General features: G+C 44.8%; 2 protein-coding genes across 5 annotated transcripts in view; one reads left to right on the top strand and one right to left on the bottom strand.

Annotated features, from left to right (window-relative positions):
• Fhl2 (four and a half LIM domains 2) overlaps positions 1 to 12990 on the top strand; it is a 72130-nt gene extending 59140 nt beyond the window's left edge. For all 4 annotated transcript variants that reach the window (XM_060369974.1, XM_060369975.1, XM_021652930.2 and 1 more), the window contains exons 4-6: positions 4978 to 5147; positions 7716 to 7902; positions 12407 to 12990. In XM_060369974.1, the coding sequence (XP_060225957.1) occupies positions 4978 to 5147; positions 7716 to 7902; positions 12407 to 12558 (509 nt within the window). In that variant the 3' untranslated portion in view covers positions 12559 to 12990. The remainder of the gene's footprint in view (positions 1 to 4977; positions 5148 to 7715; positions 7903 to 12406) is intronic.
• A 2680-nt stretch (positions 12991 to 15670) lies between these two features.
• C16H2orf49 (chromosome 16 C2orf49 homolog) lies at positions 15671 to 26321 on the bottom strand. The gene is made up of 4 exons (XM_021652931.2): positions 26154 to 26321; positions 24221 to 24387; positions 19943 to 20318; positions 15671 to 18379 (listed from the first exon to the last, which is right to left on the bottom strand). Exons 1-4 carry the CDS (start codon positions 26250 to 26252, stop codon positions 18323 to 18325), a joined length of 699 nt encoding a protein of 232 aa, XP_021508606.1. The 5' UTR covers positions 26253 to 26321; the 3' UTR covers positions 15671 to 18322.
• Positions 26322 to 27281: the final 960 nt, after the last annotated feature.

The following is a 27281-nucleotide window of genomic DNA, read 5'->3' as shown; positions in this document are numbered from 1 at the left end:
CAGTCAACAGTGGTGGAATTTTTAAGCAACATTAATTACAAACTTGGGGCCCAGGCGGGGCATGATCATGGACATTGGAGCATTGCCCACCGAAGGCTGATCTCTCCCACAATGATCATCATCAACCAAGAGGCTTGCCTACAGGACAATCTGATGGGGGCACTTAGAAATTGAGGCTCCCTCATTTCAAGTGAGTCTATGTCATATCATGGTGGCAAAAGCAGTCAAACAAACAAAACCAGCACAAGACTCTATCTTAAAAAGAAAAAAAAATTAATTATATCTTTGCTAGTCGGGCTGGAGAGATGGTCCAGCCATTAGTACTAGTTGACCTTCCAGAGGACCTGGATTTAATTCCCAGCACTCATAGAGCAGCTCTCAAATGTCTGAAACTCCAATTTCAGAGGATTGAAAACCCTCACACCAATAAACAGAAAAATACACACACACACACACACACACACACACACACACACACACACACATATATATATATATATATATATATGTAGTCTTCTAAACTGAGAAATCAATTTACAGTTCCTCTGGTGGGCAGGATCTCTCTAAGAACATCCCCATGCTTGCAGCTCAGCCACACAGCTGCAGCCCAGCCAGCCACACAGCTGCAGCTCAGCCACACAGTTGCAGCCAGCCACACAGATGCCACCCATGCCCAGGCTCTACTTACTTCTGTTCTCCCCTTTTGGCTTTGTTTCTTCACCTTAGCAGTGTTCCACCATCTTCTATGTGACTTCTGCAGACCCTCAGTTCTTCCAGCTTTCCCTATCCTTCATACCCAGAGGACCAGTGCTAGGACCCTTCGTGCCTGGGAACAGGCAGGCAGGCCCTGGGAAAGTAAAGGGACAGAGGAAGAACTGGGGTTTGTAGAAAGCAGCATGGCCATCTCCACCGGTGAGAGTTTTGTGCTTCTTGATACACTACACCAGCACGGGTGCAGGACAAGTGGACAAGGATGCTCACACATGCAGTGTGGCTCATTTCCTTTACTTGGGTTCCAGGACATCGATGTGAAGGTAGAGGGCCGAGGAGTCCCTGAGGCCTTTGCTGTAGCGAGCACACAAAGTACACACACACCCTAGCAGAGGACAGAAGAACAGTCCTGGGGCCCATCCCAGTGAGGCATCTCTGTATGGTTCTGCTGGGAGAAGAACCTGAGTGTTCTTTGCTTTATGCCCTACGTGTGGCTAGGAGCTATGTGGGCCTTGGTCTGCTCACCTCACGGGGAGGCCATGGTCTGTAAGACTCTCCTCTATCAGTGCATGGTTAAGTGAGCCCTGTTAATCCGTGTTAATCTGAATATGGGAGCAGCGTGGCTGATGGGACCTTTATACACTGCAGCGCATGTGCTCTGACTCGCTGTTCTCTGCTCCCCATGAAGCCTCTCTGCTGCTGGTGTTGTCCTTGCTGAACAGCAGGCGGGCCATGGGAGACTAGTTTGTTTTGTTCCACCCTGGCTCCTGCCCTGGACTTCTGGCTCTCCTGGGAAGAAATGACAGGTCTGAAGTCACAGGCTTTCACAGGGACATCACATCCCCTCCCAACAAGTCTTAGAAATTTGTCTGCCAATGATTCGTTGAAATTGTTTTAAAGTCTCAGTTCAGGACCTGTTGAAAGACTAGAACCCTTAGCACCAGCCATGACAGGGCTCTTTGGAAGTTTCACTGTCTTTGAGAGAGACTCATGGCAGTCTGTTAGTAAGCCCAGAGGTACAAGTGTGTCGAGACTGGCCCACGAGGTGATGGAAGGTCTGACGTCCAAGGAGCATCCTCCACACTGCAGCTTTCACCGGAGCATCCAGATTCCACAGGGCTAGAAGCATAGGCGCTTTCTCTGAGTTGGTCTTGAGAATTCCCACCCTTGAGGAAACTTTGGTCTTTACTCAGAAGGTTTTTCAGCTGATTGGGTGAGGCCTCTCTCTTGCAAGGGGTATAATCTGCTTCATTCTAAGTCTGCTGGCTGCAAACAGTAATCACATCTGAAAAACACATTCACAGCAGCATCCAGACCAGGAGATTTGTTTTTTCTGTTTATATTTTAGGAGACAGAATCTCTCTGCGTTGCCAGGCTTGCCTCAAACTCCGGGCGCAAGTGATCCTTTTGCTTCAGCCTTCTGAATAGCTGGTACTACAGACGTGACTGTGCATAGAAATGGCCCTGATTTGATCACTACTCACTGTTTATAATTATAGCTTAGAGTTATATTACTCTATTAGATAAATGTAGATATCAGATACCAATTAAAACACAACACAAAAGAACCAGGTGAATAGTAGGCAGACTTCTGAGGAGTAGATTCAGATTGACTGGACAGAGGCTTAGTCCAAGTCCTACTCCTTATCCAGCTCCATACCCCACACTGGCATGACAGGAAACTAGAATTTCATCATAAGCCAGTCTGCACAACAGGCTAGCCCTCTGTCAGCAGGTTCCTTGCTGATCTCAGAGGCAGGAGGGTTCAAGAAGGCTCAGCAGCTCTGATCTTGCACCCATACATTCCTGATTCTGCACTCATGTGTTTGGATGGGAATGGGACCAGGCTAGCCACATTGTATGGTAACTCTGCCCTTTGTTGCTATCAGTTTTACTTCAGGGCCCAGCATGGTGGCATATACTGGTAATCGCAGAACTCATGAGGTAGAGGCAGAGGGCTAGACTAGCCTGCTCTACATTATCAATTCTAGAGCACCCAAAGGTACAAAGCCAGATCCTGTTTAAATAAACAGCATACACCAAGAGTGAACCACTGGAGATTTGTAACTGACTGTATTCCATGAAAAATCAGTTGGTTGGTGGCCTGCCTAACAGTAACAGCTCAGAAAGTCAAGAGTAGGCATGTGAGGTATACATGGTGGTAAAGGAGCCCGCCCCTGGGTGCCAAGGAAGCACGCTTTAAAACTACCGAGCCCCGATTGTTGAGCGGCATTTTCACTTCAGGGCCCGTCGCCGGAGGACAAACTGTGCCTCTACTTTAAGCGTTGCTGTGTGCTGCCCACACATGGGCCCGCACATTTTACATGGTCTGTACACAGAACCAGAATTTCCGCTCTTGGAAAAGTTAGGGGCTGAGAAAGTGGCCCGAGAATTCTGTCTAATGCCTCTGTGGTAATCTCAGGGCACTGCTGGTGCTCCAAGCACAGGTCTCTCCTGACTGGTCGCTGCCAGCAAAAATACAGCCCAAGCCTTGCGGTGTTTATTAAGAGCTAAGGACTGATTCACGGCTGCTTGCATAATTCTGTGGGTCTGGAGCAGCGGGCCACTTCCAGCTACCTAACCCCATTCCTGGGGCCTAGGCTGAAGCCTGAAGAATTGCCATCACTCAGCCCATATTCTACTTCCTTTATATGATCCTCACCACTGAAAAAATTCTCCCACCAAATCCACAAAAGCCAGATGTGGTACTGCATGGAGAATCCCCACTCTAGAGGCTGAGACAGGAGGATTGTGAGGTCAAGGCCAGCCAGGGCTAGATAGGAACACCTTATACTTTTTTAAAAGCCAGAAACATGTTTTGTTTTGTCTTGTTTCTGTTGCAAGTGACACAGTGTCTGTCACAAGCTCAGCCATTTCTGCAGCTCCTCTGCTGTTGTGAAAAGACAGACCATGACAGTAAATGCTTGGGCTTGCCTGTGCTCTATAAGCACCCTGTTTGTGGGCCCTGGTATAGTCCTTCCTAGCACATAAGCATCCCCCTTAGCTTATAAAACAGACAGCAGTGTGGGTGTGGCCCACAGACTGTGGGCTGTCCCTAAGGTATCGCATACAAGAGACCCCTCTATTTCCTTCCCATAACTTTTCCATTCTACTGCATCATACAAAGGATGCTTGCACAGAGCTTCAGGTCTGAATTTGCTCATTTTATAAATATACACACATGTTAGGGTATATGAAAAAATCAGCCGATAAATGCAGTGTTTGCTGTTGATGGAGGAGTGAAGAAAAATGTGTTTCTGTTTTCTAGAACACGCTGATGATGAGTGGTAGAAATGTCCAATGACAGTAGTAACGAGAGTAGATTTAGTTCTAGCTCACGGCACAGTGTGGAAAACCAGAGGGATTCACCACAAATGGCTCACCCAGCCAGTTACACACAGCGGGTGGTGCAGGAGTGCCTCACTGTGGTGGGCTCGAGATCATCAATCCCACAGACGTTCATTTTGTTTATTATTATCTTGTGTGTCTGTTTCCACATGGTGTGTGTTGGAGTGGGGTATGCAGAGGCCATGATGCACTTGTAGGGGTCAGAGGATACCTTTTGGCTTGCTCCTCTATGGTGGGTTCTGGAAATCTGAGTCAGGTTGTCAAGCTCTCACAGCAGGAATATTTGCCTGCTCAGTCATCTCAATGGCCTCTAGTCATCGCTGCTCTATGATACCATGATAGTTGGTCTTTTAACTGTGGTGGGTGGGTAGCACACACAGTGCGGATGCCCTGGGCAACAGGGCAATGCCCATCCTTGAAGACTGGATAGGGCGATGTGATATCTCACCATCAAAATGCTGTGCGATTTTCTTTAATGAGTGAATTGTTTATTTCTGGAATTTTCCATTAAATATTTTCAGTTTGACCACAGATAACTGAAACCATGGACAGACAGATTGTTATTGGCTATGTAGTGGCCTTTAGCAGCACCACCCCAAAAAGAATTAGCTAAACTGTGCTGATTTCATTCATGTTTTACAATGTAGAAAGACACTTACATTTTAATTTTTGTTTAACATTTCCAGCCACCATATTTAAGGTAAACCTCAAGTTCCTACCATATAACATATTGTTCTAGGATTACATATATAACGTTAAAACAAAAGGCATAATAGGAATCATCTCCAGTTAGAGGCGAGCCTGCTAGAGCAGCAGAGGCTTGCCACGTCATCAGACTAGGTGGTAGCAGGCTGTGGCGGCACGCTACTCCAAGCCAGTCTACTGACGGCTGCTGATTTTTCTTGCCTCTGACCACAGGTACCCGCAAGATGGAATACAAGGGCAGCAGCTGGCATGAGACCTGCTTCACCTGTCATCGCTGCCAGCAGCCCATCGGAACCAAGAGCTTCATACCTAAGGAGAACCAGAACTTCTGCGTGCCCTGCTATGAGAAGCAGTACGCCCTGCAGTGTGTGCAGTGCAAAAAGGTGCTCGAGATCCTCCAGGGCCTTGTCCTTCTCAGTGCCCATCCTTGGCCCAGCTGTCATGAAGGAATATGTGTCATATCTCTATGCTATGAGAGCTTGGCCATTCCTGCCCTGCACCTTTGTTCTTGTGGGCGTCTGTGCATTGATCTATTGGGTCTGTGATCTGTTCTCTTTTTTCAAAGAGATGAGCTCTGAGGGGAAAAAAAAAAAATGTGCCTTCCAGAACATTTCCAAATGTTTATGATCTGATGTTGGAGGGAAACTCCCTATCTTAACCTGTCTCTGTTAATAAACAAGGACCACAGGAGAGGTCCACCACTCTCTCCCACATACAGCTCCATAGTTGGTAGCATTTCCAGGGCCCAGTGGCATTAGGACTCACACCAACCTGTTAAGACTTTCCCCTTCCTCATTTCCATGCTCACCTGTGCCCTCTCCCTCCCTCCCTTTACCTGCTCACCTGTGCCCTCTCCCTCCCTTCCTCCCTTTTCCTGCTCACCTGTACCCTCCACCACATTTATGGTTGTTCTTTGCTGGACTTACTCCTTCACTCTAAGTTCTTGTTTCTTCTGGGGTATCTTTCTGCTGTCAGCCATCCCTTCTGGCTTGGAAACAGTTTGGTCTCTTTCAGTAAGGTTCATCTTGATGTGGGGGGAAGCTCTTATGTGGGTTAACCCATCATGAACTCTGTAAGCAAGTCAGGTAGCACTTCCTGAATGTTCACTCCTGTATGTTTGATGGCCGTAGACACTCTATATTTGTACGTATGCATAACAAAAACCCAAGCACTGTTTAGAGGTCCTTGACCTTGAGCTCAGCCCCACTGTTGGGTCTACAAATCTGTAGACCACCCCTACAAACTCCACATTGCAACACCATGGTGGCATTCCCTGTGGCTTCTTTAGTTACTCCCCTCCTGTCATCTGCCTTCCTGTGTGGTCCTTTTAGTTGCAAAAGTGCAGGTGGCACAGCCTTATGGGCACATGCCTTTGAACGTATGCTACCTAAATACACTCCTGGCTTTGAATCTAGACACATCCCTCCTTGGACAAGGAAAGAAGCCCTGAGGTACTAGGTCGGAGGCCAGGCAGGACATTCAAAGGCTGGGTTTTAATCTAGGTGAGAGTGCTCTGCAGGAAGCAGGTTGTCCTGATATGTGTGCTGTGAGACAGGACAGATTGTTCACAGAGTAGGCAGCCAAAGGAACCAGCTAACCTGGGCAGGGGTGACGGCTGCAGGTGTTTAGGGAAGAAATCTCCAGGAAAGCCATGCTTAAGCTGAAGTGAAGGTGAGCCTGCTGATGTGATGGGAAAAGGGGTGGAGGGTGTGAGGAAGTGTGGAGGGATGGGGGAGTAGAAGATATGAAGAAGGTGGAGGGGTGGGAAGGGTGAATAAAAGGGGTGAAGAGAGCAGAAGGGGTAGGGAGAGGTGGGGGAGGTGGAGTAGTGCAGGGTATAGGAGATTGTGGAGGGTGAGCGGGTGGAGGGTGCTGGATCCCGAGCACAGAGGGAGGAGCAGGGAGGACCCCCAGGCAGACTAAACATGCATGTTTCCTGTATCTCACAGAACATGGAGACCCAGAATATTTTCCATAAATTCTATCCCTGGGGCAGGGGAGTGACAGGCAAATGATTTCTGATGTATGGGAGTCCTGATTCTACTTCTTGCCTTGCTGTTAACCAGCTCTGACTTAATTCTTGGGCAGCGCCTGGTCAAAGTTCCTTCCTCCGTAGCATAGAAATAGCATCTTGCTGCACTAGCTTCATACAGGAACCCCAGCAACTGCCAAATGCTACCACACCATTCAAAATGTAAGAAGCACTAAAATGTAGCCTGGAGCATCTTCATCTCATCTTCTGCATGTCAGGCTGAGACCTATTTAGACTGGCCATGACTGAAATTAACATGAAAAGCAATATTTGGAGGTTGCAGGATGCATTTGTGGTATGGTAAGCTGTTTATCACTTGCAGCTTCTTCACAAACCTTTGACTGTGAGACAGGGTTTGGCTCCCACAATGTGGTCCCTTTGGGCCACACCAGCCGATCTCAATTCCAGGTGTCTTTAAGCCTCTCCCTTCCTGACCCTCTAGTTACTGTACAGGCTGAGCAAGAGACCAGATCAGGAGAGCTTACTACTTGCCGGAATTTGAAGGAAGGTTCTACATAGATTTGCTCCTCTCTCTTTGTCACTCCAACTTCCTAAATAGAACTGAGGTGCTGAGGTCTCTAGCCATGTCTTGCTTCAGCTGCAGGGCTACTTAGAAGGAGGGGTCAATGTCTTCAATATTGTCACTTCCCTATTTGGGATGGTGACCATGCCCCATAGCACCCATGCCCTCTGTTCCCCTGTGACACCCGAAGACCCAGCATCAGCAGGGAGAAAGCAATAGGAGTGGTGTGGGCGGGAGCACGAGGTGCCTGAGATAGGATGTTTCTTTACAGCTTCAACAAACTTGACAACAAACTGTGGGGGGTGGAGGGCTGTCTCTCATCATCCGCTGTCAACAGCAGTGACAGATGTCTACAGGAAATGGGTGGGCCCTGACTCTTCCCTTTGTCTCCCTTAGCCTATCACCACAGGGGGTGTCACTTACCGGGAGCAGCCCTGGCACAAGGAGTGTTTCGTGTGCACAGCCTGCAAGAAGCAGCTGTCTGGGCAACGCTTCACGGCACGGGATGACTTTCCCTACTGCCTGACCTGCTTCTGCGACTTGTATGCCAAGAAATGTGCTGGGTGCACCAACCCCATCAGCGGTAAGTGTCCCAGGAAGGCAATTCCAGGGCACAGGCTTTCCACTTCCTGGAGCAACATGAAGGCCTAGAGTGTTAACATCCTGAGGCCCTGAGCCCAGCACACAGTTCTGCCCCTCTGCTGCCCATCCTTGGGACACAGCTGGTGACTGGTGACATTCCCTCAAGACTGGTCATGGGGAACCATTAGCCTGTCATTGAGTGTGTCTGCTTGGGTCCACGAGTCTGTTATAGTCATGTGAGCGAAATTAATGGTGTTTTTCAGCCTCAACAGCAGACCTGGTATTTGAAGTGTCCAATGTCATCTTGGTGAGATTCTTCTGATCAACGACCACAACTAGATGGGGACACAAGGCATATTCTGAGCATTTTATTCATAGCATAGTCCCTAAAGAGTTTGACAGAGAGCCCAAAATGTGCTTGGCTGGCAGACCAGTATCAGGATTAAGATGCTAAAGATATTGAAGGTGATATAGATGGCTTCAGCCTACAGTCCCTTAATTGTTCATCACCCGCCAATCAGGTGGGGATCAAAAAATGCAGGTGTTCTATCATGTGTTTCCTGAAGTGGATTTTACAACACCATTTATTCAGACCATCTGTCCTTGTTTGCTTTTTATTGCTCTGATAAACACCGTAAAAGAAGTAAGAGCAGGAACCTGGAGGCAGGAATTCAAGCAGAGCCATGGTGGAGTGCTGCTTATGGGCTTGCTCTCCATGCCTTGCTCAACATGGTTTCTTGTATAGCCCAGGACCACCTTTCCAGGCTGGCACTCCCCACATCAGAGCCCTCCCACATCAACCCCTAACCAAGAAAATACCCACAGACTACTTGCCTCCTCCCCCATAACCCTTGGTTGGTTGGAGTTGACAGAAAGCTAACCAGCCCACCATCTCTTCGTCCCTGATGCACAGTCAGCAGACATATCTGGCAGGGAGAAGGAGCCACACACTTTGTCCTGTGGCTTCACAGACACACTCGCACCCCACTCTGTGCCTTGCTAGAACCAAGTCTCGTGGTCCTGCAGACTTTCCCAGCTGGCATGCCTTTGGCATGTACCCAGAGCTCATACCTTATTTGCATGTAAAATCAAAATGTATAAGACAGTTAAATTTTCCTTGGTTGAGCCATCTGATTCTAGTGGCTTAGACACTGTATTTCCCTTGAACTTAGTTAGGGAGGAAAATGGGACCTTTTCAGTGGCATCTTTGCTGCCATTCTCATAATTTCTGATAAGAAAATATTTCCAACACTTTATACTTTATAGAAAAGTAGTATAAATGTGAAGTACTTTATTATTAGACATGGATATTCTCTGCAGTTATAGTTTGGACAAAAAAAAAAAAACAACAAAAAAGCAGAATCCTCCCTTTAAAACAGCAGAATTGATTCTCTGAAAAGCAGTGATTGCTTTTTTAAAATACATATATGATTTTGAAATTTCAAATAAAATGTGCTTTCAGCCAGATTTCCAAAGACTTACACACACTGACTTGATGAAGTTTCATATAGGTCCTTAGTGCTTTTCCTCTTGAACACAATTTAAGCTGCTTTTATGAATAACTGGAAAACACTACAATTTTATGTACAGTGATGCTTACTTCTCACCTGTAATTGATCACATTATCTATCCACATAGAGCTACAAACATGTCTACTCTTTAAAATTGATTTGCAACCTTAATTCAATAAGGTTAATTAATTCAATTCATGTTGCTTTTAGTGACCCACACACAGATGTGCACAGAGCTGCGGAGGTTTGAGTGTCCAGACATCCTTGCTTCTCACTGACACTGGACAAATGAAGCGTTGGCTCTATGTTACATCTCCCTCCTCTTTCTCCTCCCCCCCAAAGCAGGGTTTCTCTGTGTAGCCCTGGCTGTCCTGGTATTCTCTCTGTAGACCAGGCTGGCCTTGAACTCACAGAGATCCACCTGCCTCTGCCTCCCGAGTGTCAGGATTAAAGGTGTGTGCAGGACCTGGGCTGCAGCCTCCCCCCCCCCCCCGCCCCTTAAATACATGTCCTTTAGAAGACACACCCAGTGAAATAGGCTTGGTTTTGTTTTTTTACATTTTTTTTTACTTGGAGGCAGAGCATTTCCATGTAGGGCACCTAAGTGTAAGACAATGTGCCTTAACAGAAAAAGTGCATTAGAGAGGGTTTAGTCAAGCATTCTAGTTTTGTTGGCTGGTTTTAATGTCAATGATTTTAAATTATATTAAAGTGTCTCATATTCAAAGAGAAGTACGTGTAGAGTAACATTTGAGTTGGTCATTTGAAACGTGACAAAGGATTTTAGAAACCTATTTTGCCTTTCTTAAAAGCAACAGTTCAGTATTTGTTAATTTAGTCTTGTTAGGGGCATTATAGGATAAAACCACCATAAAAATGAGCAGTGAATATACACATATTTAAATTAATATATTGCATATATTTATTGCATATGTTTCCTTTGGGAGCCTTCCCTTTGTTCTGTTTGGCTCCTGTTTCTACCTCTTGTTGCATATGCCAGCATTTCCAGGCAAAAGTAGAGGCGCTTAGCCTGTGAGGCGCTTAAGCTGGGACTCCTGCCCTCCATGGTGTTCTCACATCTTTCTGCACACTCACACCTCACCACCAGCGTTCCTCTCTACCCCAGCTCTCTGCCATAGACCTTTACAAGGGTGTGAGGAGACGTATAGAATGGCAGCGATTCCAGGGTGTCTAAAATCCTCCTGGAGGGAGGCTGTAGGATGACTCCCTGGTGTAGAGTACTGGATGCTCTTTCAGAGAACCTGGGTTCAAGTCCCAGCACCCATATGGTAGTACACACTGTCTGTAACTCCAACTCCAGGAATCCAATGCCTTCTTCTGGCCATTTACACAGACATGGTGCACAGACATCTTTTCAGGTATACACATATAAATATTAAAATAAAAATCTCAAGAAAAATTAAAAAGCATCAGGTTTACAACTCACTCAGATCATTGCTAAGAAGAGACACTACCATCTCCCAAGCCTCAGCCCTGGAACTTTCCAGAGCGTTGTAGGCGATTCAGAGGTAGAGACAAGTTACGAGGATGGGCCTGAAACATAGATTGGGTTCTGCCCAGGGCCAGCACCATGGCTCTGGTTCTAGGGAAGCTGAATACTCAAGTGTTCCCCCCCCCCATTGTGGTTTTGTGGATCAAACACAGGGCAACACACATACTAGGCAAGCAAGCACTCTGCCATTGAGTTTTATCTTCAGCTTCAGCTCTAGGAATTTGCCTTTTTGTTCGTTTGTTTTTGTTGTTGTTTTTGTTCCTTTTTAAGCTAAATGTTATTTAGGGAAAGAGGGCTGATGAGTTTTGCTGGTGTGTCCTCCATCAGGAGCTGAAGTGGCCTTTTGAAGGACACAGGTACTTCTTTGAAACCCATGCTAAGACCTAGTTAGCCTTGGCATAGCTTGCCAAACAGGAGAAGTTTGACATGTTCCCAGAATGGAGGAGCTTGTTACACTATCTGGTGAGTGAGCATCTTTGTAAGTCTGAGAACTTGGTAATAGTGGAATGGTGTAGGTGGAGCTACTTTGTTACAGTATGGTTTATTGCACCAAACATTTGACAACTGAAATTCATCATCTGCATTTCTCCAGAACAAATGGCAACTGTGACATAAGTCCATGTGTTCCATCCTTCTTGTATCAGGGTGTCCAGTGGCCATATAGACCCATTTTTGACAGTGCAATCAGCCCCTGTGTACCTTAAACACGTCATGGAGACTAGTCAAGCATGAATTAGAAAAAGGATGGAAGTGAAATGTGTTAGCTTTCTTGTTCACCAATACTGGAACCCAGGCTGTGGCTCATTGGTCAACCACTTCTGAAGCATTCCTGACCCTGGCCCTGCCTCCAGCACTGTGAAAAGATAAAACTGCGGTTTTGCTCAGTCCTTAATACTTTAAGGGGCAGCTCTGGCCTGTGATGCGGCCTTCCTTCACCGTGCTGTACCTTGACTCACTGACTCCCTTCTCTCATTCTCAGCTCCTGCTTTTGGAGCTGATCCCAGGGTCATGCCTGGGATGACCTAGCCCAGAAAGACCAGGGTCTGGTCTTTCCTAACCCTTCTCTTCTGCCTCACTGCATCCACTCCATTTGTTACAGTAGTCAGCAAAGGCAAAAGGAATCTGCTCCCTTATCGTGTGGGGAGCAGGTTTCATTTCAGGAGAAAACAGACAATAATCAAGGAAACGCAGACTTTTCTTTCTACTGTGCTGGGGGAGGAAGCCAGGTGCTTACACCCCAGAGGCAATCGCTCTACCACTGAGCTACACACCTAGACCAAACCCGGGCTTTTTCAAGTATTATCACACCCTTGTTGGAACTGGTTTCAGTGTCTGTTCTTCTGATGACCCTGAGTTCCTTGAGGCTTTGGAGGATGGTGGTTAGGCGTGAATTCTCTGCTCTCAGCTGCTTGTCTGAAGCTCACTGCTTTGCTGCAGTTTGTCACCTGGACACACTTCATCTTGTATTCTCCTGTGCACAGGTCTTGGTGGCACAAAGTACATCTCTTTTGAGGAACGTCAGTGGCACAACGACTGCTTTAACTGTAAGAAGTGCTCCCTGTCCCTGGTGGGGCGAGGCTTCCTCACTGAGAGGGATGACATCCTCTGTCCCGACTGCGGAAAGGACATCTGAAGGCAGCACGGAAGCCGCAGCCTGTGGTACAGATTCAGCGTTTTCTTTCTGAGCCAGGAAAGCTATGTTCTGATTCCCACCAGCCACCACAAGGCCTCCTCTCGCTGCTCTGGCTTCATGTTTCCTGAAACCCTTTAGTTCTCTGAACCACTTCAGTCCCAGGGGCTTGAAAACCCGTCTGTAAATCCTGGATGGGAAGATGGCTTGGAGTTTTATAGAAATTCAAGGCAGATTAAATGAAAAAGTCCTGAGTGTCTCTATAATGCATCCTTCTTTCACGGCCTATTTAAAGTGCAATTAACATTTGTTATGAACTTGAATTGTGTTTCAAGGGAAAGCTGGGATTTGCAGCATTGTAACTTCCTTTTTGTGTAAAACCTAGAATAAGATTTATGTGACTTACAATAAAGTTATTCAGAATAAAAAGCACAATGTGTGAAATAATGATTAAATGTTAGTTTTATTTTAAATAACATTTTTAAGGGTACAGTGGCCATGGCCTGTAGTACATTCTGTTGGTCAGTGTAGGTTGGGCTGGGGTGGTGTTTGTCAAAAATGCACCACCTCACCACCCGTTGTTTCAAGAAAGCCTTCTGGTAACATCATGCTTCCCATCACTAACTTTTCTCCCACACAAGGGCTCCTTGTGTTCTCCTGGAACACAAACATTTTAGATTTGATGTATAAACCTGTGTTCCAAAATATGAATGGCAGCAAGCCTAGAAGGCTAATGACAGGGAGCCCAAATTTTGAGTCACTTTCAGTAGCAGAGCTTTGCTCTGTCCCATTGGCACAGATCTCTGTAAGCACTGACTGCCTTCTCATCCATCAAGTGAAGATACAAGCAACATGAGGCCAGAGACAGTACCCGGCTCCTTTAACACCCTCAGCTCAGCACCCCGCAAGGGAAAGCACATTGAGGCACTGAGATCTTGTGTGTGTGTGTGTGTGTGTGTGTGTGTGTGTGAGAGAGAGAGAGAGAGAGAGAGAGAGAGAGAGAGAACTCGTGCATATACGTAGGAGGTGTCTGAGTCTTATTCTGTATCAGTCTGCTTCAGCTTTCCAAGTACAGGTATTATAAGATTGTATCCAGCTCATCTTCAGGATTTCGCTAAAGAGGAAAACCAATGCCCAGACACACCAAGAACTCACATTGTGGCAACAGTCTGTACAAGAATCTTGCCTAGCAGCTTATCTCTGACACAGTGAACCAAATTTGTGTGTCTGACAATGCATTAATTTCTCTTTAGGATCACAGCATGACAATTTTTCTTCCTTCTATTCCCTAAGAAGACAGTTTGATAAAGAGGCAAGCCGTGCAAAAGAGAATACCTCCATTCAGTGTGTGACTATAAAGTCAGCTTATTTCTTTTAATAGGTACAGGAAGTCCTTCAGATTTTTTTTTTATTAAACATGTATAGAATGTATGAGTCATTTTCACTCACCTTTCCTTCTCTATTCCCCTTACCACTCCTGCTGAACCCCAACAAGCCCTCCTCTCCTACATTCATGTTATAATCCACCTTGTTTTATTAGGGTTGCTTGCATGAGCATGAGTGGGGTTATTTACTCAAGCATGGACAATTTATCAGTGGAAGAAAATTACTCCTCCTTTCCAGCAATTGTTAATTATAATAGCTCCTAAGGGAGGGGTGAGGCCTTTGAAACCCCTCATCCAGTCAAGATGGAATTCTGAGGAACCCATCTTGTACAGATAACCAGAATTGGTGATTTCATGAGTAAAACAGCATGCTATCTCTAAAAGACAGAATTTCTCACCAGTTCTTCCTGTCCTTTGGCTCTTGCATTCCTCCTTCTTTGCTGCAGTGTTCCCCTGGCTGGAGTGATATAGATAACTCATGTATATCTGAACACTCAAGTACTTATTATTCACCACCTAGTGCACAGAGTGCAACCGAGAGCAGCCCCAGTCTATGGGGATAAACAAGTGTGCAAAAGGCAGTTGGATTCCATGTACATTTAGCAAAACAATAAGTTCTCCGCTAGTGCTTATTAGTTTTTTAATCTGGGTAATGTTTAGTAGGATGTGACACGGGTGTGGTTTTAATGAGAGGTTCACCAAAGTCTCAAGTATTTGAACACTTGTTCCCCAGATGGTGGCAATGTTTGGGGAGGTTATGCAACCTTTTGGAGAAAGTATGTCACTGGAGGTGGACTTTGAGGTTTTATAGTTTCACCCCACTTCCAGTTCACTCTCTGCTTCCTGTGTGTGGATATAGATTCAGTCTTTCAGCTTCTTGGCCCTGCTGCTAAGTACCCCACCATGATGGACTCTTACTCCTCTCCAACTGTAAACAAAAACGATACTTTCTCCATGTTTCTTTTGGTCATGGTGTCTTTTTGCAGCAACAGAAAACTAACTATAACCATTTTTGGTCTTCTGGACGTATAACTGACTTGAGGTTCTGCCACTGTCTAAGCTAGTTTCCTATTGGTGTGATAAAACACCATGACAGAGACCTTATAAAAAAAACACTAGCTGATGAAAAAAAAGGCCATGATTTTGAAGGGATATCAGAGAGAATTTGGAGAAAGGATGGTGGAGTAAAGAAACAGCTGAGAGCTCACATCCTGATCCACACCAAAAGATGAGAGCACTAGGAATTGCAGGAGTCTTTTGAAATCTCAAAGCCCACACCAGTGACACCCCTCCTCCAAGATCACATATCCTTTTTAAACAGTTCATCGGGGTTCAAAGCTGATTTATGATTCATGCCCCTTTCTCTCCCTTTCTTTTCATGCCAAACAATGTATCTTTTCAAGACAATGTTGCTCTGCGCAGTAGCCCTGGCTGTCCTGGAACTCACTCTGTAGACTAGGCCGGCTTAGAACTCAGAGATCCACCTGGCTCTGCCTCCTGAGTGCTGGGATTAAAGGCGAGAGGCACCACCACCTGGCACCAAGCAAGATGTCTTAAACATGGCGTCAGTAAATGCCCTCTTGCTCACAAAGAGGTCCCAGCTGGGCTGTCTGAATGTGGGTAAGATTATGGCACACACAATGACACTTTCTCAATCAGTTTCTTCAATCATGTAAGTCACAGGAGTATTTTTTCATTTTATTTGTTTCAAGTGACAGATCTACTCAAGGTAATTTTATTTAGTTTATTTAAATAAGGATAAGGCTACTTAAAAGACAATACATACAAAAAACATACATTACAAGGTCAACCTTTTCTCTACTGAATTACAAAACTTACACAGCATATAATAAAAGCACACTTAAAAACATGTTAACCAATTAGTAGCCTCTCAACAATGCTAAGGAGAGGAAGCTCTCACACAAAGGGGATGATTGAATCTACTGGCAGTTTTACTTAATGTAAGTTTTTAAAAGGTTGTTGCTGTTGAATGAGTCTCCACATCAGTTTTCAAACTGCCTCTCACACTTAAGTCAACCAAAACATAATTCAAAGAAAAACTTCAATTCTGAAGAATTTTAACACCAGCAAATAGAGCCTATGGTAGTGGTGAGCCACTCTTCCAGGTGTCTGGCAGCTGTCTAAACTAATAAGGCTACTCTGGAAAACTACGCTGCTGAAACAGCCTTTGGGAAGCACTTTCATGCCCTGGTGCTGCAGGGTTCCAGACTCTAGGAATCACACAGCAGTCTATGATCCCTCGGGAGTGAGAGGACTGGGGTCAGACTACCTTCACCCGTTAGTGAATGGAGTAAGGTCACAGATACAATACAACTTGCAATTAAGTCTGAAGCTTAGACCTAGAGGAGAGAGGAAGAACAGGAAAGAGCAGGATATACAAAGTAGGAAAAAAGAACAAGGCTGACTTGCCACTGGTAGGCTTGGTGCCTCTTGTACCTCACAAGCTACCTACTACCTCGAAAGCCATTATCCGCTTGCCCACCCACTAATAAGAACAGCTGGCCTCACTGGGACACAGAACCAAAAGCAACAAGACTAATGCTATTTTGGTCAGTAAACTTACTCCAGAACTGTTCACCACTTTCTTTGAGTCCTCTAACTCAAACTGAAACACCACTTCAGAACAAGACTCCCAATGCTGCTGCTCCAGATTCCCAGCACCTGGCACACTTCACCATGTGGAAGAAGCCAGTTCCATGATCCCTTTAGAGGCACGGCGCTCTGTGACAGAGAGAATACGTAATACACAGTGCATGGGTCAAAGCTTCTCCACCTCTCAAACTCAAAACAGCTCAATAATATGCTGCTATGTGAGCGTAGATGCTGAATGGCCATAGATAAACTTCAATTTGAAGCAACAATGTTACACAGCTCAGCTGTTGTTACCAACCTACTCTGTAAGTTAAATATACAAATTAAAAATTAATTTCACTGAGTAACTAAAATAAGTTCCCACTGACCTAAAACTGTCAAATGGCTAACTCTCTCTTTAAAGAGAGAAATGCCGGTGGAAGCAGAAGGGTCAACTGAATATAAAATGTCATTCTACTCTAAAAGCTACATTTTTAAAATCTCCCTTGACAAGTACATATAGGAGCACAGTTCCCTTCAACAATATTAATTTATCAGCCCTGCAGATAGCAATAGATTTAAAATGTTACTGTAACATCAACAATTCATGCAACACTTAATATGCATCGACTGTGTCTTATGTGTATAAATTTAGTCTGGAAAAAAAGCAGAACGCTTAAAAACGATAGGGTTGATGTCTAAGAACAGTACTTACCTGCAAGGCTGAATTATTTTCTGTAAGGCTATTTGAGACCTGAACTAAAATTCTTGTTTTAACATATCAAATAAAGGAGATGACCCTAAGGCATACCAACAAGGCAAACCACCAATTTGAAGATTATACATGGAAAAAAGCATGAAGTATCTTTCACTTTCAGTTAGAAATATAAAGGAGGGAGCAGAAACTAGAAGTCATGAACGTAAAGCGAACAGTACTTTCTCATTTGCCTGTATTATACAAGTGGATAATGCTACTTGCACAAAAATAAAGAGACTGCCAGTTAACCCTGCAGGGAGAGCCCTGCAGGAACCTCGTTCAGCTAGAAGTCCACTTCCCTGCTGTACTCTCAGTATTCCAACTCCAGTGGCCTGACAGTGACCACTGTCTACTTCACAGTGGACCAATAAGGACCCCCCACCACCACTGCCACATGTTCTGGACTTTCTAATGTCTAGAACTCCGGCACCCATCATTCCCAAACTTTCTGCCATCAAGTACTGACTCTAACATGATCACCCAGCCTGAAGACTTTGAAATCTGTCTCATTTTTAAAAGAAATAGAAATAGCTGAACTCACAGTGGGACTTCAAGCGGCACAAAAGATTAGGCAGGACCCCTGAAAGACAGGAACATTCTAAAGACTCAGCGGCAGCAGCTTTTGATGCTGAGAGGGAAGAAAGGCAAGCCCTGACTTCCCTCTTGCTTTCCATGGGACACAGTGGCACATGCAGCTGAAGAACAGAAAGCTTTCCATGAACACCATCAAAATGCTTTTCTTGGCAAACCCTTCAAAATGCAGGTGGCAATATTTACCACAATACTGTGAACTGCTATATGCTTCTGCTTGGGAAAAGAAACTTACAGAGAATGTTTGCAAAGCTCTATTCTAAAAAGAAAGTCTTCCCTGACTGGGACATGAAAGTCAAGACACTGTAAGGAAGGGAAGAAGTGGAGGGAAGGAAGGGAAAGACTTTTATTTTTCCAAACCTATTTTAAACCTCAAGAAAATGCCACAGTAATCAGGACCCCTGAAAATGCTGTGGACTATTTACAGTTTGGAGGCTTCCCTTCACGGCCATGTAACGTGCTGTATCTTCCTCTTAGCTTCTGGAGGCTTCAGGTGATTCTAGAAGACAGGAGCAGAATCAATTTATAACAGCAAAGGTGACTCAGAACAACTTAAACGAGCACCCATCCGGCCAAAGTTGGCTACAGCAGTGCTAGAGCACGGCTGCCCCCTGGTGGGAATGGTGCTCAGATTTTTTTTTTTTTAAGTCTCTTTAACTTCCATTTGTCTGTTCTGTGGTTCTCAAATGCTTTGTACCAAGATCACTTACACAAACCTTACCCACAAACAGCAGAGCCAGGAACTTCAGAAGGTAGAGGGAATAGGATCTCTTGGCTTTCTAGAAGCTACTAGGGCGATTCTAATGAGCACAGCTGAGTACTGGCTGTTGCAAACTTACTTCTTTACCTAGCCCACCTCCCTCTCTGAAGTCACAGTCTAAACTTGATGGGAAATGTTGACTACATATTTACATTTCTAAGCAGTACCTATATATATGTGTGTCTACATGTATATATAGTGAACACTATATATACATACACATATAAATGGTGTAAGCCTCAAGGCTTACTCCTCATTGTACAATTTCAGGTGTGGATTAGTCTAACTTTCATCCCACATCTATCTCACGAAGGTAGGTATGTATGTATGTGATGTGTACGGAGGCAGATTGGTGTCCAGTGTATGCCCTGTAACCAAAGCACAGTCTGGCCACCTAACTGGAAAAGTCATGCGACTGTGACTCGCATGTGGAATCTAAGTATCTAGATGCTTCAAAATGGCAGAACACAGATATGAAAGAGACTCTCCTCAGAACTTCTCCATCCTTCCAAAGTTAATTTGGTGTTCAGGGAAGGACAGATTCTAGGGTAGGTTTAAGGGAAGTACAAACAGCCTTAGGCCTAGGCCCAAACACTACTTCGTAAATGTGTTGCCACAGACAGTAACATTCTGGGCTTCACTACTAATGGAGTACTTAGCTTTTTAATTCCAAGAGAGAAAGAGAAAATTTTAGGAAATTTGCCTTTCTGAATTCATTTTGCATAGAAAGAAATTCAGTGAACTTTAAAAAACAATAATCAAGGTGTATTTTCAATGCCAGTATATGAACAATGTAATATAAAAAGCAGAGTTCAAAGGCAGCCAAGTGGGCACGTCAGCTCTCTTCCCTGGCAGTATCCACCCACCCTGAAACAGCACTTACTGAGCTTAGGGACCTCACCCTCTGCTCCTCAGCCCGCCTGGCCAGGGATGCACACTGTATTGTTGTGGGTAGAGTGGGATAGACTGGGAATACTGCAGAGCCTGAGTATGTGAGGTGGCACCTACTCAGGCTTTCAGCAGGTTCGGGGGGGGGGGGACCACTAGGCTTTCCCTGCTGCAAGGGCTGGTCCTTTACATCATCATAGTAAGGAAAGAGTGCCAGCTCAACTATCAAAATTCCATTACAGCTGACAAGGAGCCAAGTTTTAAACTCCGCAGTTTCCAGATCATGTCTCACTAAGGAATTAGGCCTAGTTTTAGCGCCCTACCCCCCAACAGGCAAACAAGCACGGCTGGCTGACCTGGGGCTACAGGTGGATGCTCAGTGCCACACTCAGCTCAGAAGCCACCCACACTTACCATGGTCTCTGTCTCTTCCTTAGGAGCAGCCCGCTTTAATTTCACGGGAGTAGTTCCAACAGGGGACAAAGGCGGAGACTTCACTGGACCCGAGGGACTTTTCCTATGTGTTAAGTCATGGTTCTGTTTAGTGTCCTTATTACCGTGTTCCATTTTATTGTTCATAGGCAAATTGGAAGACAAAATCAGGGGCGAAACCCTTGAAGAGGAATTTGGTAGTTTCCGAATGGCGTCACTGCTGGAGCCTGTCTGGGCAGGAGGCTTGAGCCGGTCGTCTGCTCCGTTCTCTGTCTTTTTCACTTTGATGCTTGTGCTTGTTGAGCTCCCATCAAACACAACAAGGGGTCTTTTCCTCAGTCCGTCTACAGCAGTGCTCCTGAAATCAGAGAGATGTTCTCTTGAAAAGCACCACACAGGCTGGATATCAGTGCACTGTTTCAGTTAGAACAAGAAGAAGCAAGTTTTCCTGAACAGACTGTGGTAATGGAAACTTTGAAATAAGACTTCCAGGCCCAAAGAAACAATTTTCTAGTGCTTTAAAGTATAAAATACTATTTATAAGAAATTTTATTATCATTTATAAAAAATGTAATTATTTCTAAAATGTTGAAATGAGATGTCCCTCATAGTCTTGGGAGTTTGAATGCTTGGTCCCCTGTAGGCTGTGCAGTCTGGACAGTTTAGGAAGTGTGGCCTTGTTAGAGGAGAACCTCACTGTGGAAAGGGTACAAGAGGTCAAAGACTCCCATCATTCCCAGATTGTTCTCTATTTCCTGCTTGCACTTCAAGATGTGAGCTCTCTGCCTGCAGCCTGCTGCACTCATCCCTCTGGAGCGATAGGCCCAAGTAAGCCCCTCGTTCTACACACTGCCTTGATCTTGGTGTTTTATCAAAGAAACAGAAAAGTAACTAATGTAAGTATTAGTTAACCTCAGAGTAAAAAAGAGAAGCTTATTAGTAATGCTATCCTGATCATGCAATTATAACCAACTATTATCTTACAAAGAGAAACTATAAGACAGTACCAAGAAAGTACCAAGAGTAGTAGCCACAAACAACAAAGCAAAAACCCTACTGTACTCAACAAGTGTCTCCAAGGTCTGGACACTTTCCAATCAGTGATTAAAACATCTGTATAATTTTAATCATGGATTTGCTCAGTCTTCATGCCCATTGGCTAACTGGTACATCTTACTACTCCAAAGCACAGGCCTGAATACTGCAGGTAATCATGAATATTTGTGGATTTAAACATAGATAAGTATAGAAAACACAGAATAAAAACAGGTATAGAAGATTAAAAATGAACCAGCACAGGGCACTTTCAGTGAATAGAGCTCATGGGGCTGGCCATTGCTGTGGATGAATGATTGAGGGAGTGATGAGTGGAAGTGAAGGCTGAGACTGTAAAGATGCTTCAATAAGATAATTTGTTGTTTACAAAAAAATACTCTATAAATCTGGTGTAAAATAAATCCATGGTGTTTATAGACCAAAGGAGCATGCTTGCATCGTGAAACACAGCCTGACCTTTAACACACATGGGGAGGCCTCCATGCCCACTCTCACCTTTGGTCAGTTCCACCATCTGAGGGAGGGCCTGCATTATGTGGCCATAAGACTCTAGTGCAGTGGTTCTCAAGTTTCCTAATGTGGGGACCCTTTAAAACACTTCCTCATGTTACGGTGACCCCCCCATCATAAAATTATTTTCATTGTTACTTCATAATTTTGCTGTTATAAATCATAATGTAAATAGCCATGTTTTCTGATGGTCTGAGGCAAGCCCTGTGAAAGGGTTATTAGAAACCCCCAAAGGGGTCACAACCCATAGGTTGGGAACCATTGGCTTAAAGCCTTATGCCATTTGGAGTTTGTTCTCTCTACTTCCTGTTTGGGGTTTGAGATATGAGCTCTCAGCTGTTCCTGGTACCATGCCTAGGGCTTGCTACAATGCTTTCCCACTGTGACGGTGACGGGCTTTTATATCCCCCTGGAACCATAAGCCAAATAAACTATTCCTTCTATAGGCTGCCTTGGGCAGTGTGTTCTCACAGCAATAGAAAGGAAACTAACACATTGTGTGTTACCTTGGGCAAGTCATGCATTCCTCTGGTTCCAAAGTTCAACAAAATAGAATACTTTTAGATCCTTTCAACTCTAATGTTCTGGCTCAAGATTTGTGTAGGTGCACAAGCAGAACACAGGGTTTGGGGGTCATATGGTGCTATGTATCAGACCCAGACCTTGAACACCATCTAGTTAAGTGCTCCACAACTGAGCTTTAAACCTCATCCCACAACTTGCAAATCTTAAAATAGAGCCAAAAATCTTTTTCAAACAATACTCAGAGACTGTCATATTAAGTGCAGCTTTGAAAAAAGTATGACCAGCACTGGAAGTTTTGCTTATTATTAGAACAAAAGCTGAAATGTGCTAATAATACTGCTTAAACTTAAGAACCTAAATCAGTAAAAAAAGAACGGTACATGTAACATAATTCAGTGAAGGTTAACCTTAACATGTAGCCTGCACTAATGTGTAATCATTCCTGATCAGAGGCACGATGATGTCTGTATATCTTTTTCAAAACACTAAGAGCATACACACATTAAGCTACACTCACATTGTTAATCACATCAGTTTGGAGAATCACAAGAGGTTAAGAGCTTACAAGCCCCTCTTTCCCCAGCTGTCTTCTCTTCCTTCCCCTCCTGTCTCTAGTGCACTGTCTATGACAGTGCCTTGTTAAGATCAGGCCTGCGTAACACAGCAATACCACCACTTGTTAGAACAAACACTCAAGGATCTTAGAATGTTGCCCTCATGAAGCACTCAGCAACATTCATCAATTAAATGTAATTTTCTTTATAAAGTAATTTGCTTACAGTTTTCTGGAATTTAAAAATCTTTTAAAATTTAAATGACAGCACTTAATCCAAGCGATATACTCATTTCCACATTAGTCAAAAAGCTTAAGATCGTACTTGACTCATTTTTTTCCTCAGAAGTTTACAGATTTTATTGGTTCTACCTACAAAATACATCTAGAACATAGCCCATCAAATTCCTTACTTTAGTCAAAACTATCATTTATTGCCTGGGTTACAGCACAACCTCCTCCTCTCCAAACCTTTTACTGATTCATTGTGAGTTGCACATCATGCACCCCAATCCTACTCAACTCCCCATCCCTTCGCATCAGCCCTCCACTCTTCAACCTCCCCACCAAAAGAAAATAAAAATAAATAAGATAAAAACAAAATAACAACAGAAATCTCCATAGAAGTTGTACTATGTGACAGTGTGTCCCACAATATACGGTTTTGTCCACAGATCTTTACTTGCAAATGTTCATTTTACTGAGTCCTTGGTCTGGTTCGAGGCCTCTGGCTTCTGCTACACTATCAATACTAGATCCCCACCAGGACTCCTCTGGTATCCTGATGTTGTCCTGTGTCATGGAGCTCCTGCAGCTTTGGATCTGCAGGACCGGTCCCTTCATGCACTCCAACAGTTAGGGTGGGCCAATCATAGACCTGAATCTGGGCCTGGGTGATAGGTAAGCTGGTCAGTCCGCCAGCTCTCCAGCACTGCCACAACAGCAAGGGACACGGCCAGCTCTCCCACTCTCATGCCATCTCACCCATGTCCCTGCCACCAGGGCCAGCTCTACTGCAGCACATCCTTCTTAACTGAGTTCCCTGATTCCATCCTTGAAACTCCCCTACCTTGAATTACTTCTCAGTTCAGTAAGGAGGGTGATTCTGTCAAATCTTATAGGGTCACAACCATCACTGTCGCAAAACCTTCTCATAGCTTATCATCTTAGAGTAAAGGAAAATCCTCAAAATTCACAACTGATCCCACAGTCCGTACCATTCATCCACAGTAGCTGTTTTACCTCCTTCTCTCTCCATTCCTAGACCTGATACCTGACAGGCATATTGCCAATCCATGTTCTGAGTGTGGAACAGAACATATCTCTATTTCTTACAGGTCTTTCCAAGTCAAGTAGCTGCTGGCTAGCTTACTAAGTTAGCATTCTCTCCATGGTTTACCATCATAGCATACATTTAACTTAAGTTTCTCTCAACTAATACATGAAAAAAGGAATGTCAGTATTACCCAGTACCCACTAACAATCATAGTAATTAATGCTCAACTGACAGTTACCAAATGAGTATCTTTTTTTTTTTTTGCTTAAGTTTACCTGGTTTCACCAAAAACAAAACACTTCAGTTGTAAAGGATTATACGAACAACCATTAAAAAGTACCTTTTGGTTTCATTTTTCACTTCATGATTTTCTCTTTTCTTTTCCATCATCTTCCCCCATCTATTCTTTGGCAAATCCCTCTGAGGCAATGGTATTGCATGCTGGACGTAAAGGTCAGTAAGGTTGTCCTTGTTTACTCTTACATCATTTTCAACAGCTATGTTCTTCTGTGTGAAAGCAAACAAAAATAATTTCAAAACATCTTATTTAAAAACTACTTATCCACATAACATGGTAAAAGCACTATGCTTAAACTGTAAAACTATTTTCACAATCACATCCATTTAAAAGGCAAATGGTATCGGATAGGGTATTAAAGACCCATTAAACTACAGATACTAAGTTCAGCCTCGTCTTAGACTGGCCACATGCCCTTGCTATGAGAGGAATATTGGCTGTAACTCTTGGCCAACTCCAGCAGCAGAGGACCATTACCATTACCAACCCTCCCTTCTTAATCCAAATGAAAATGGGGCATTGCCTGAGGGAAACAGGGAAAAGAAAGCATATTATCAAAACTCTGTCCATAAGCTACTTTGAGCATGACTATTATGGTCAACTTGGTGGGGCAGGATTGCAGTCTCACCCTGTTCTATTTCTCGTTGCTTTTTGTTTGTTTTGGTGCTGGGGTCTGAACCCAGTGCTTTAAGTACTTCACACACTGGCTTTACTATGGAGACCCCACCCCAACACACACATACACAGTTCCTGAACAGCTTCTTGAAATGACTTTAACTATAGCAGAAGGAAAGTTAACTTTCCACTCCGATGACACTAACACCGTTAGAGCAGCCTGTTCCACGCCATTTCCATATACCCCTAAGCAACTCCACCGTCCCCATTTTCCAGCTCCCCCTCAACACCCTGTGGCACAGTAACGCAAACCACGCAGAGACTTGAGGAATGCATGCCCTGTATAACCAAAAAGCCGACGCCAGCTGATTAGTTTGGTGTCATTTTTGAATTTTTAAACCATCTTATTCCTCTTTCATACAGTGTATAGCTGGCTTTTGTCTTGCCGTGGTGGGGTACACTGAGGCTCTTGAACAACATTCCCAGAGGACTCCATTTACTTGGAAAGCACTGGAAAGGGGCTGTCTCCTGCTTAAAAGTGTTGCCTTTGGGTCAACAGCAAGAATTGGTTAAATGCAGTTTCAGGGCACATGTTGAACCTACATAATGAGAAACTGATAATAAAGCTTAATAATATGTTTAATAAGCCCTTAATAATCCTGGTGTGATTAAAAGCTTGAGAGCCACAGGTTGAAGGTCATTATTAAAATACCACATGGAGGAAAACTTCAAAAAATTAGAGAAAGATATTGTACTGAGAGGAAAAAAAAACAAACATACACGGAAAACAAAACGTGCCACGTAAAACCCTAGCGAAACTTTCAGCAATTCTGTCACTTTAAATAAGTGTCACCACACTTTTTTTTGGTGCTTTGCCTATTATCTTAGGCAAAGATAGTCACACCAACTGGGGGGTGGGGGGAGGAAGCACCACCTAGAAAGCCAGGTGCCTTAAGTTTTCCTATCCGTGACTGTCCAGATAATGATCTTAGGAAGCAAGTCCACCTCTCCGAAACTCAGTTTCAGCGTTTCCAAGGGAGGCAAGGAGCTGTAAAACAGACTACTCAGATGCCTGGGATCCAGCCCTGACTGCCCCAGACTTCTCCCCTCCTGGTCTGTTCTCCCAGTCCCTCTCTTCCGCAGCCTACGCTTGCACACAGGCAGCGGTTGCTGAGACAACCCCTCCGAACTCTTGAGGATTTCCCGGAGGTTCCAGCCGCTCTCCGGAGGTTTTCTCTGGGGATCCGAGGGAGGCAAGCCCCATCGGATCTGTGTGGGCGGGGAACGGCCACGAGCCTCCCGCAGGCCTGCCTGTCCTCCCGGCTGCCCGTCAGCCCTCAGTCGGGCCCGAGCTCCCCACCTGCTCCAGGGTGAGGAGGAGGAACTCCTGCGACAGCAGCTCAGGGTGCAGCAAGAGCTCCGAGTCGGTGCAGCTGCGACCGCCCACATCCCCGGCCATGGTCGTCGCCAGGAGACCCCGGCCGGCTACCCACAAGGCACCGCGGCGGAAGCGTCGCGGCAGTGACCCACGGGGGCGGGGCTCTGCTGTCGCTCAGCGCGCCGAGGGTGGAGTTCGAGCATAGCAGGCCTGGCTGACGCACCTAGCCAAGGGGAGGGACTAGGATGCCGAGCGGGTGGGGAATCCTGCCCGGGTCGCGCCGGAAGCACGGAAGGTGAAGCAATCCGAGCGGGCCGCCATTGGTCGCGCCTCCTGTGACGTCCCATGGCAGAAGGGGAACGGATTCTCCGGACTACTTGGAGAGACAGAATCGACCAAGAGGGCTGATAGTGTGTATTGTGTTTCATTTAGTTGGTGCCCAATAGGTTTTTGTGGCCAGGATGATGGCATAATCGTAGCACTTGGGAGACTGAGTTTTCGGCAAGTGGGTTGCATAGTGAAATCTTGTCTCAAAACAAAAATAATAAAAATGTTTATGGGAGGAATACAGGAGAAAAATATTCACTAAGGACTTTGGGTATTGGTTCTCTTTGTAAAGTAATATTTAAGGTATGCTATAAATATTACTTTGCTTGTTATATCTATTGAGTGTTTTGCCTGCATTTTTGCCTGTGCATTTTGCATGTGCCTGGTGGCCATGGAGACCAGAATAGGGTATTGGATTTCCTGAAACTGGAGTTATAGTTGTAAGCTGTAGATGCTGGAAATGGAACCTGGGTCCTCTGCAAGAACAGTTAGCATTTTGAAACTACTGAGTTGTCTCCCTAGCCCCTACAAATGTGTTATTTGTAAAAAAATATATCTGGGCTTAAGGTGAGGAACTTCAAAATAAAGGTAACAATTAACGAAGTACTTCACATTCTGGGTTTGTGTTCTTAGCAATTAATATTTATAACAGTATTAATGACAACGTTACTGTTTCTCATTCCTCAGAGCATGGTAGGGATACATTTACTTATTAAAATGTCTGGTTTTCCTACAACCCCAGTGTCTTACTGTGTGCAGACACATTGATGAGTGCTAGGTACC

Source organism: Meriones unguiculatus, chromosome 16 (assembly GCF_030254825.1).
Source record: "Meriones unguiculatus strain TT.TT164.6M chromosome 16, Bangor_MerUng_6.1, whole genome shotgun sequence".
Classification (NCBI taxonomy): domain Eukaryota; kingdom Metazoa; phylum Chordata; class Mammalia; order Rodentia; family Muridae; genus Meriones; species Meriones unguiculatus.
The sequence above is the reverse complement of the archived record's forward strand: the minus strand, read 5'-3'. Positions and strand labels throughout refer to the sequence as shown.

Excerpts from the sequence above, each read along its gene's own strand:
- C16H2orf49 (XM_021652931.2), bottom strand. The coding sequence starts at position 26,252 with ATGGCCGGGGATGTGGGCGGTCGCAGCTGCACCGACTCGGAGCTCTTG. Across the intron at positions 20,319-24,220 it reads GTGAAAAATGAAACCAAAAG|GAGCACTGCTGTAGACGGAC; the intron begins GTACTTTTTAAT and ends CTCTGATTTCAG. Across the intron at positions 18,380-19,942 it reads AGGAAGAGACAGAGACCATG|AATCACCTGAAGCCTCCAGA; the intron begins GTAAGTGTGGGT and ends CCTGTCTTCTAG.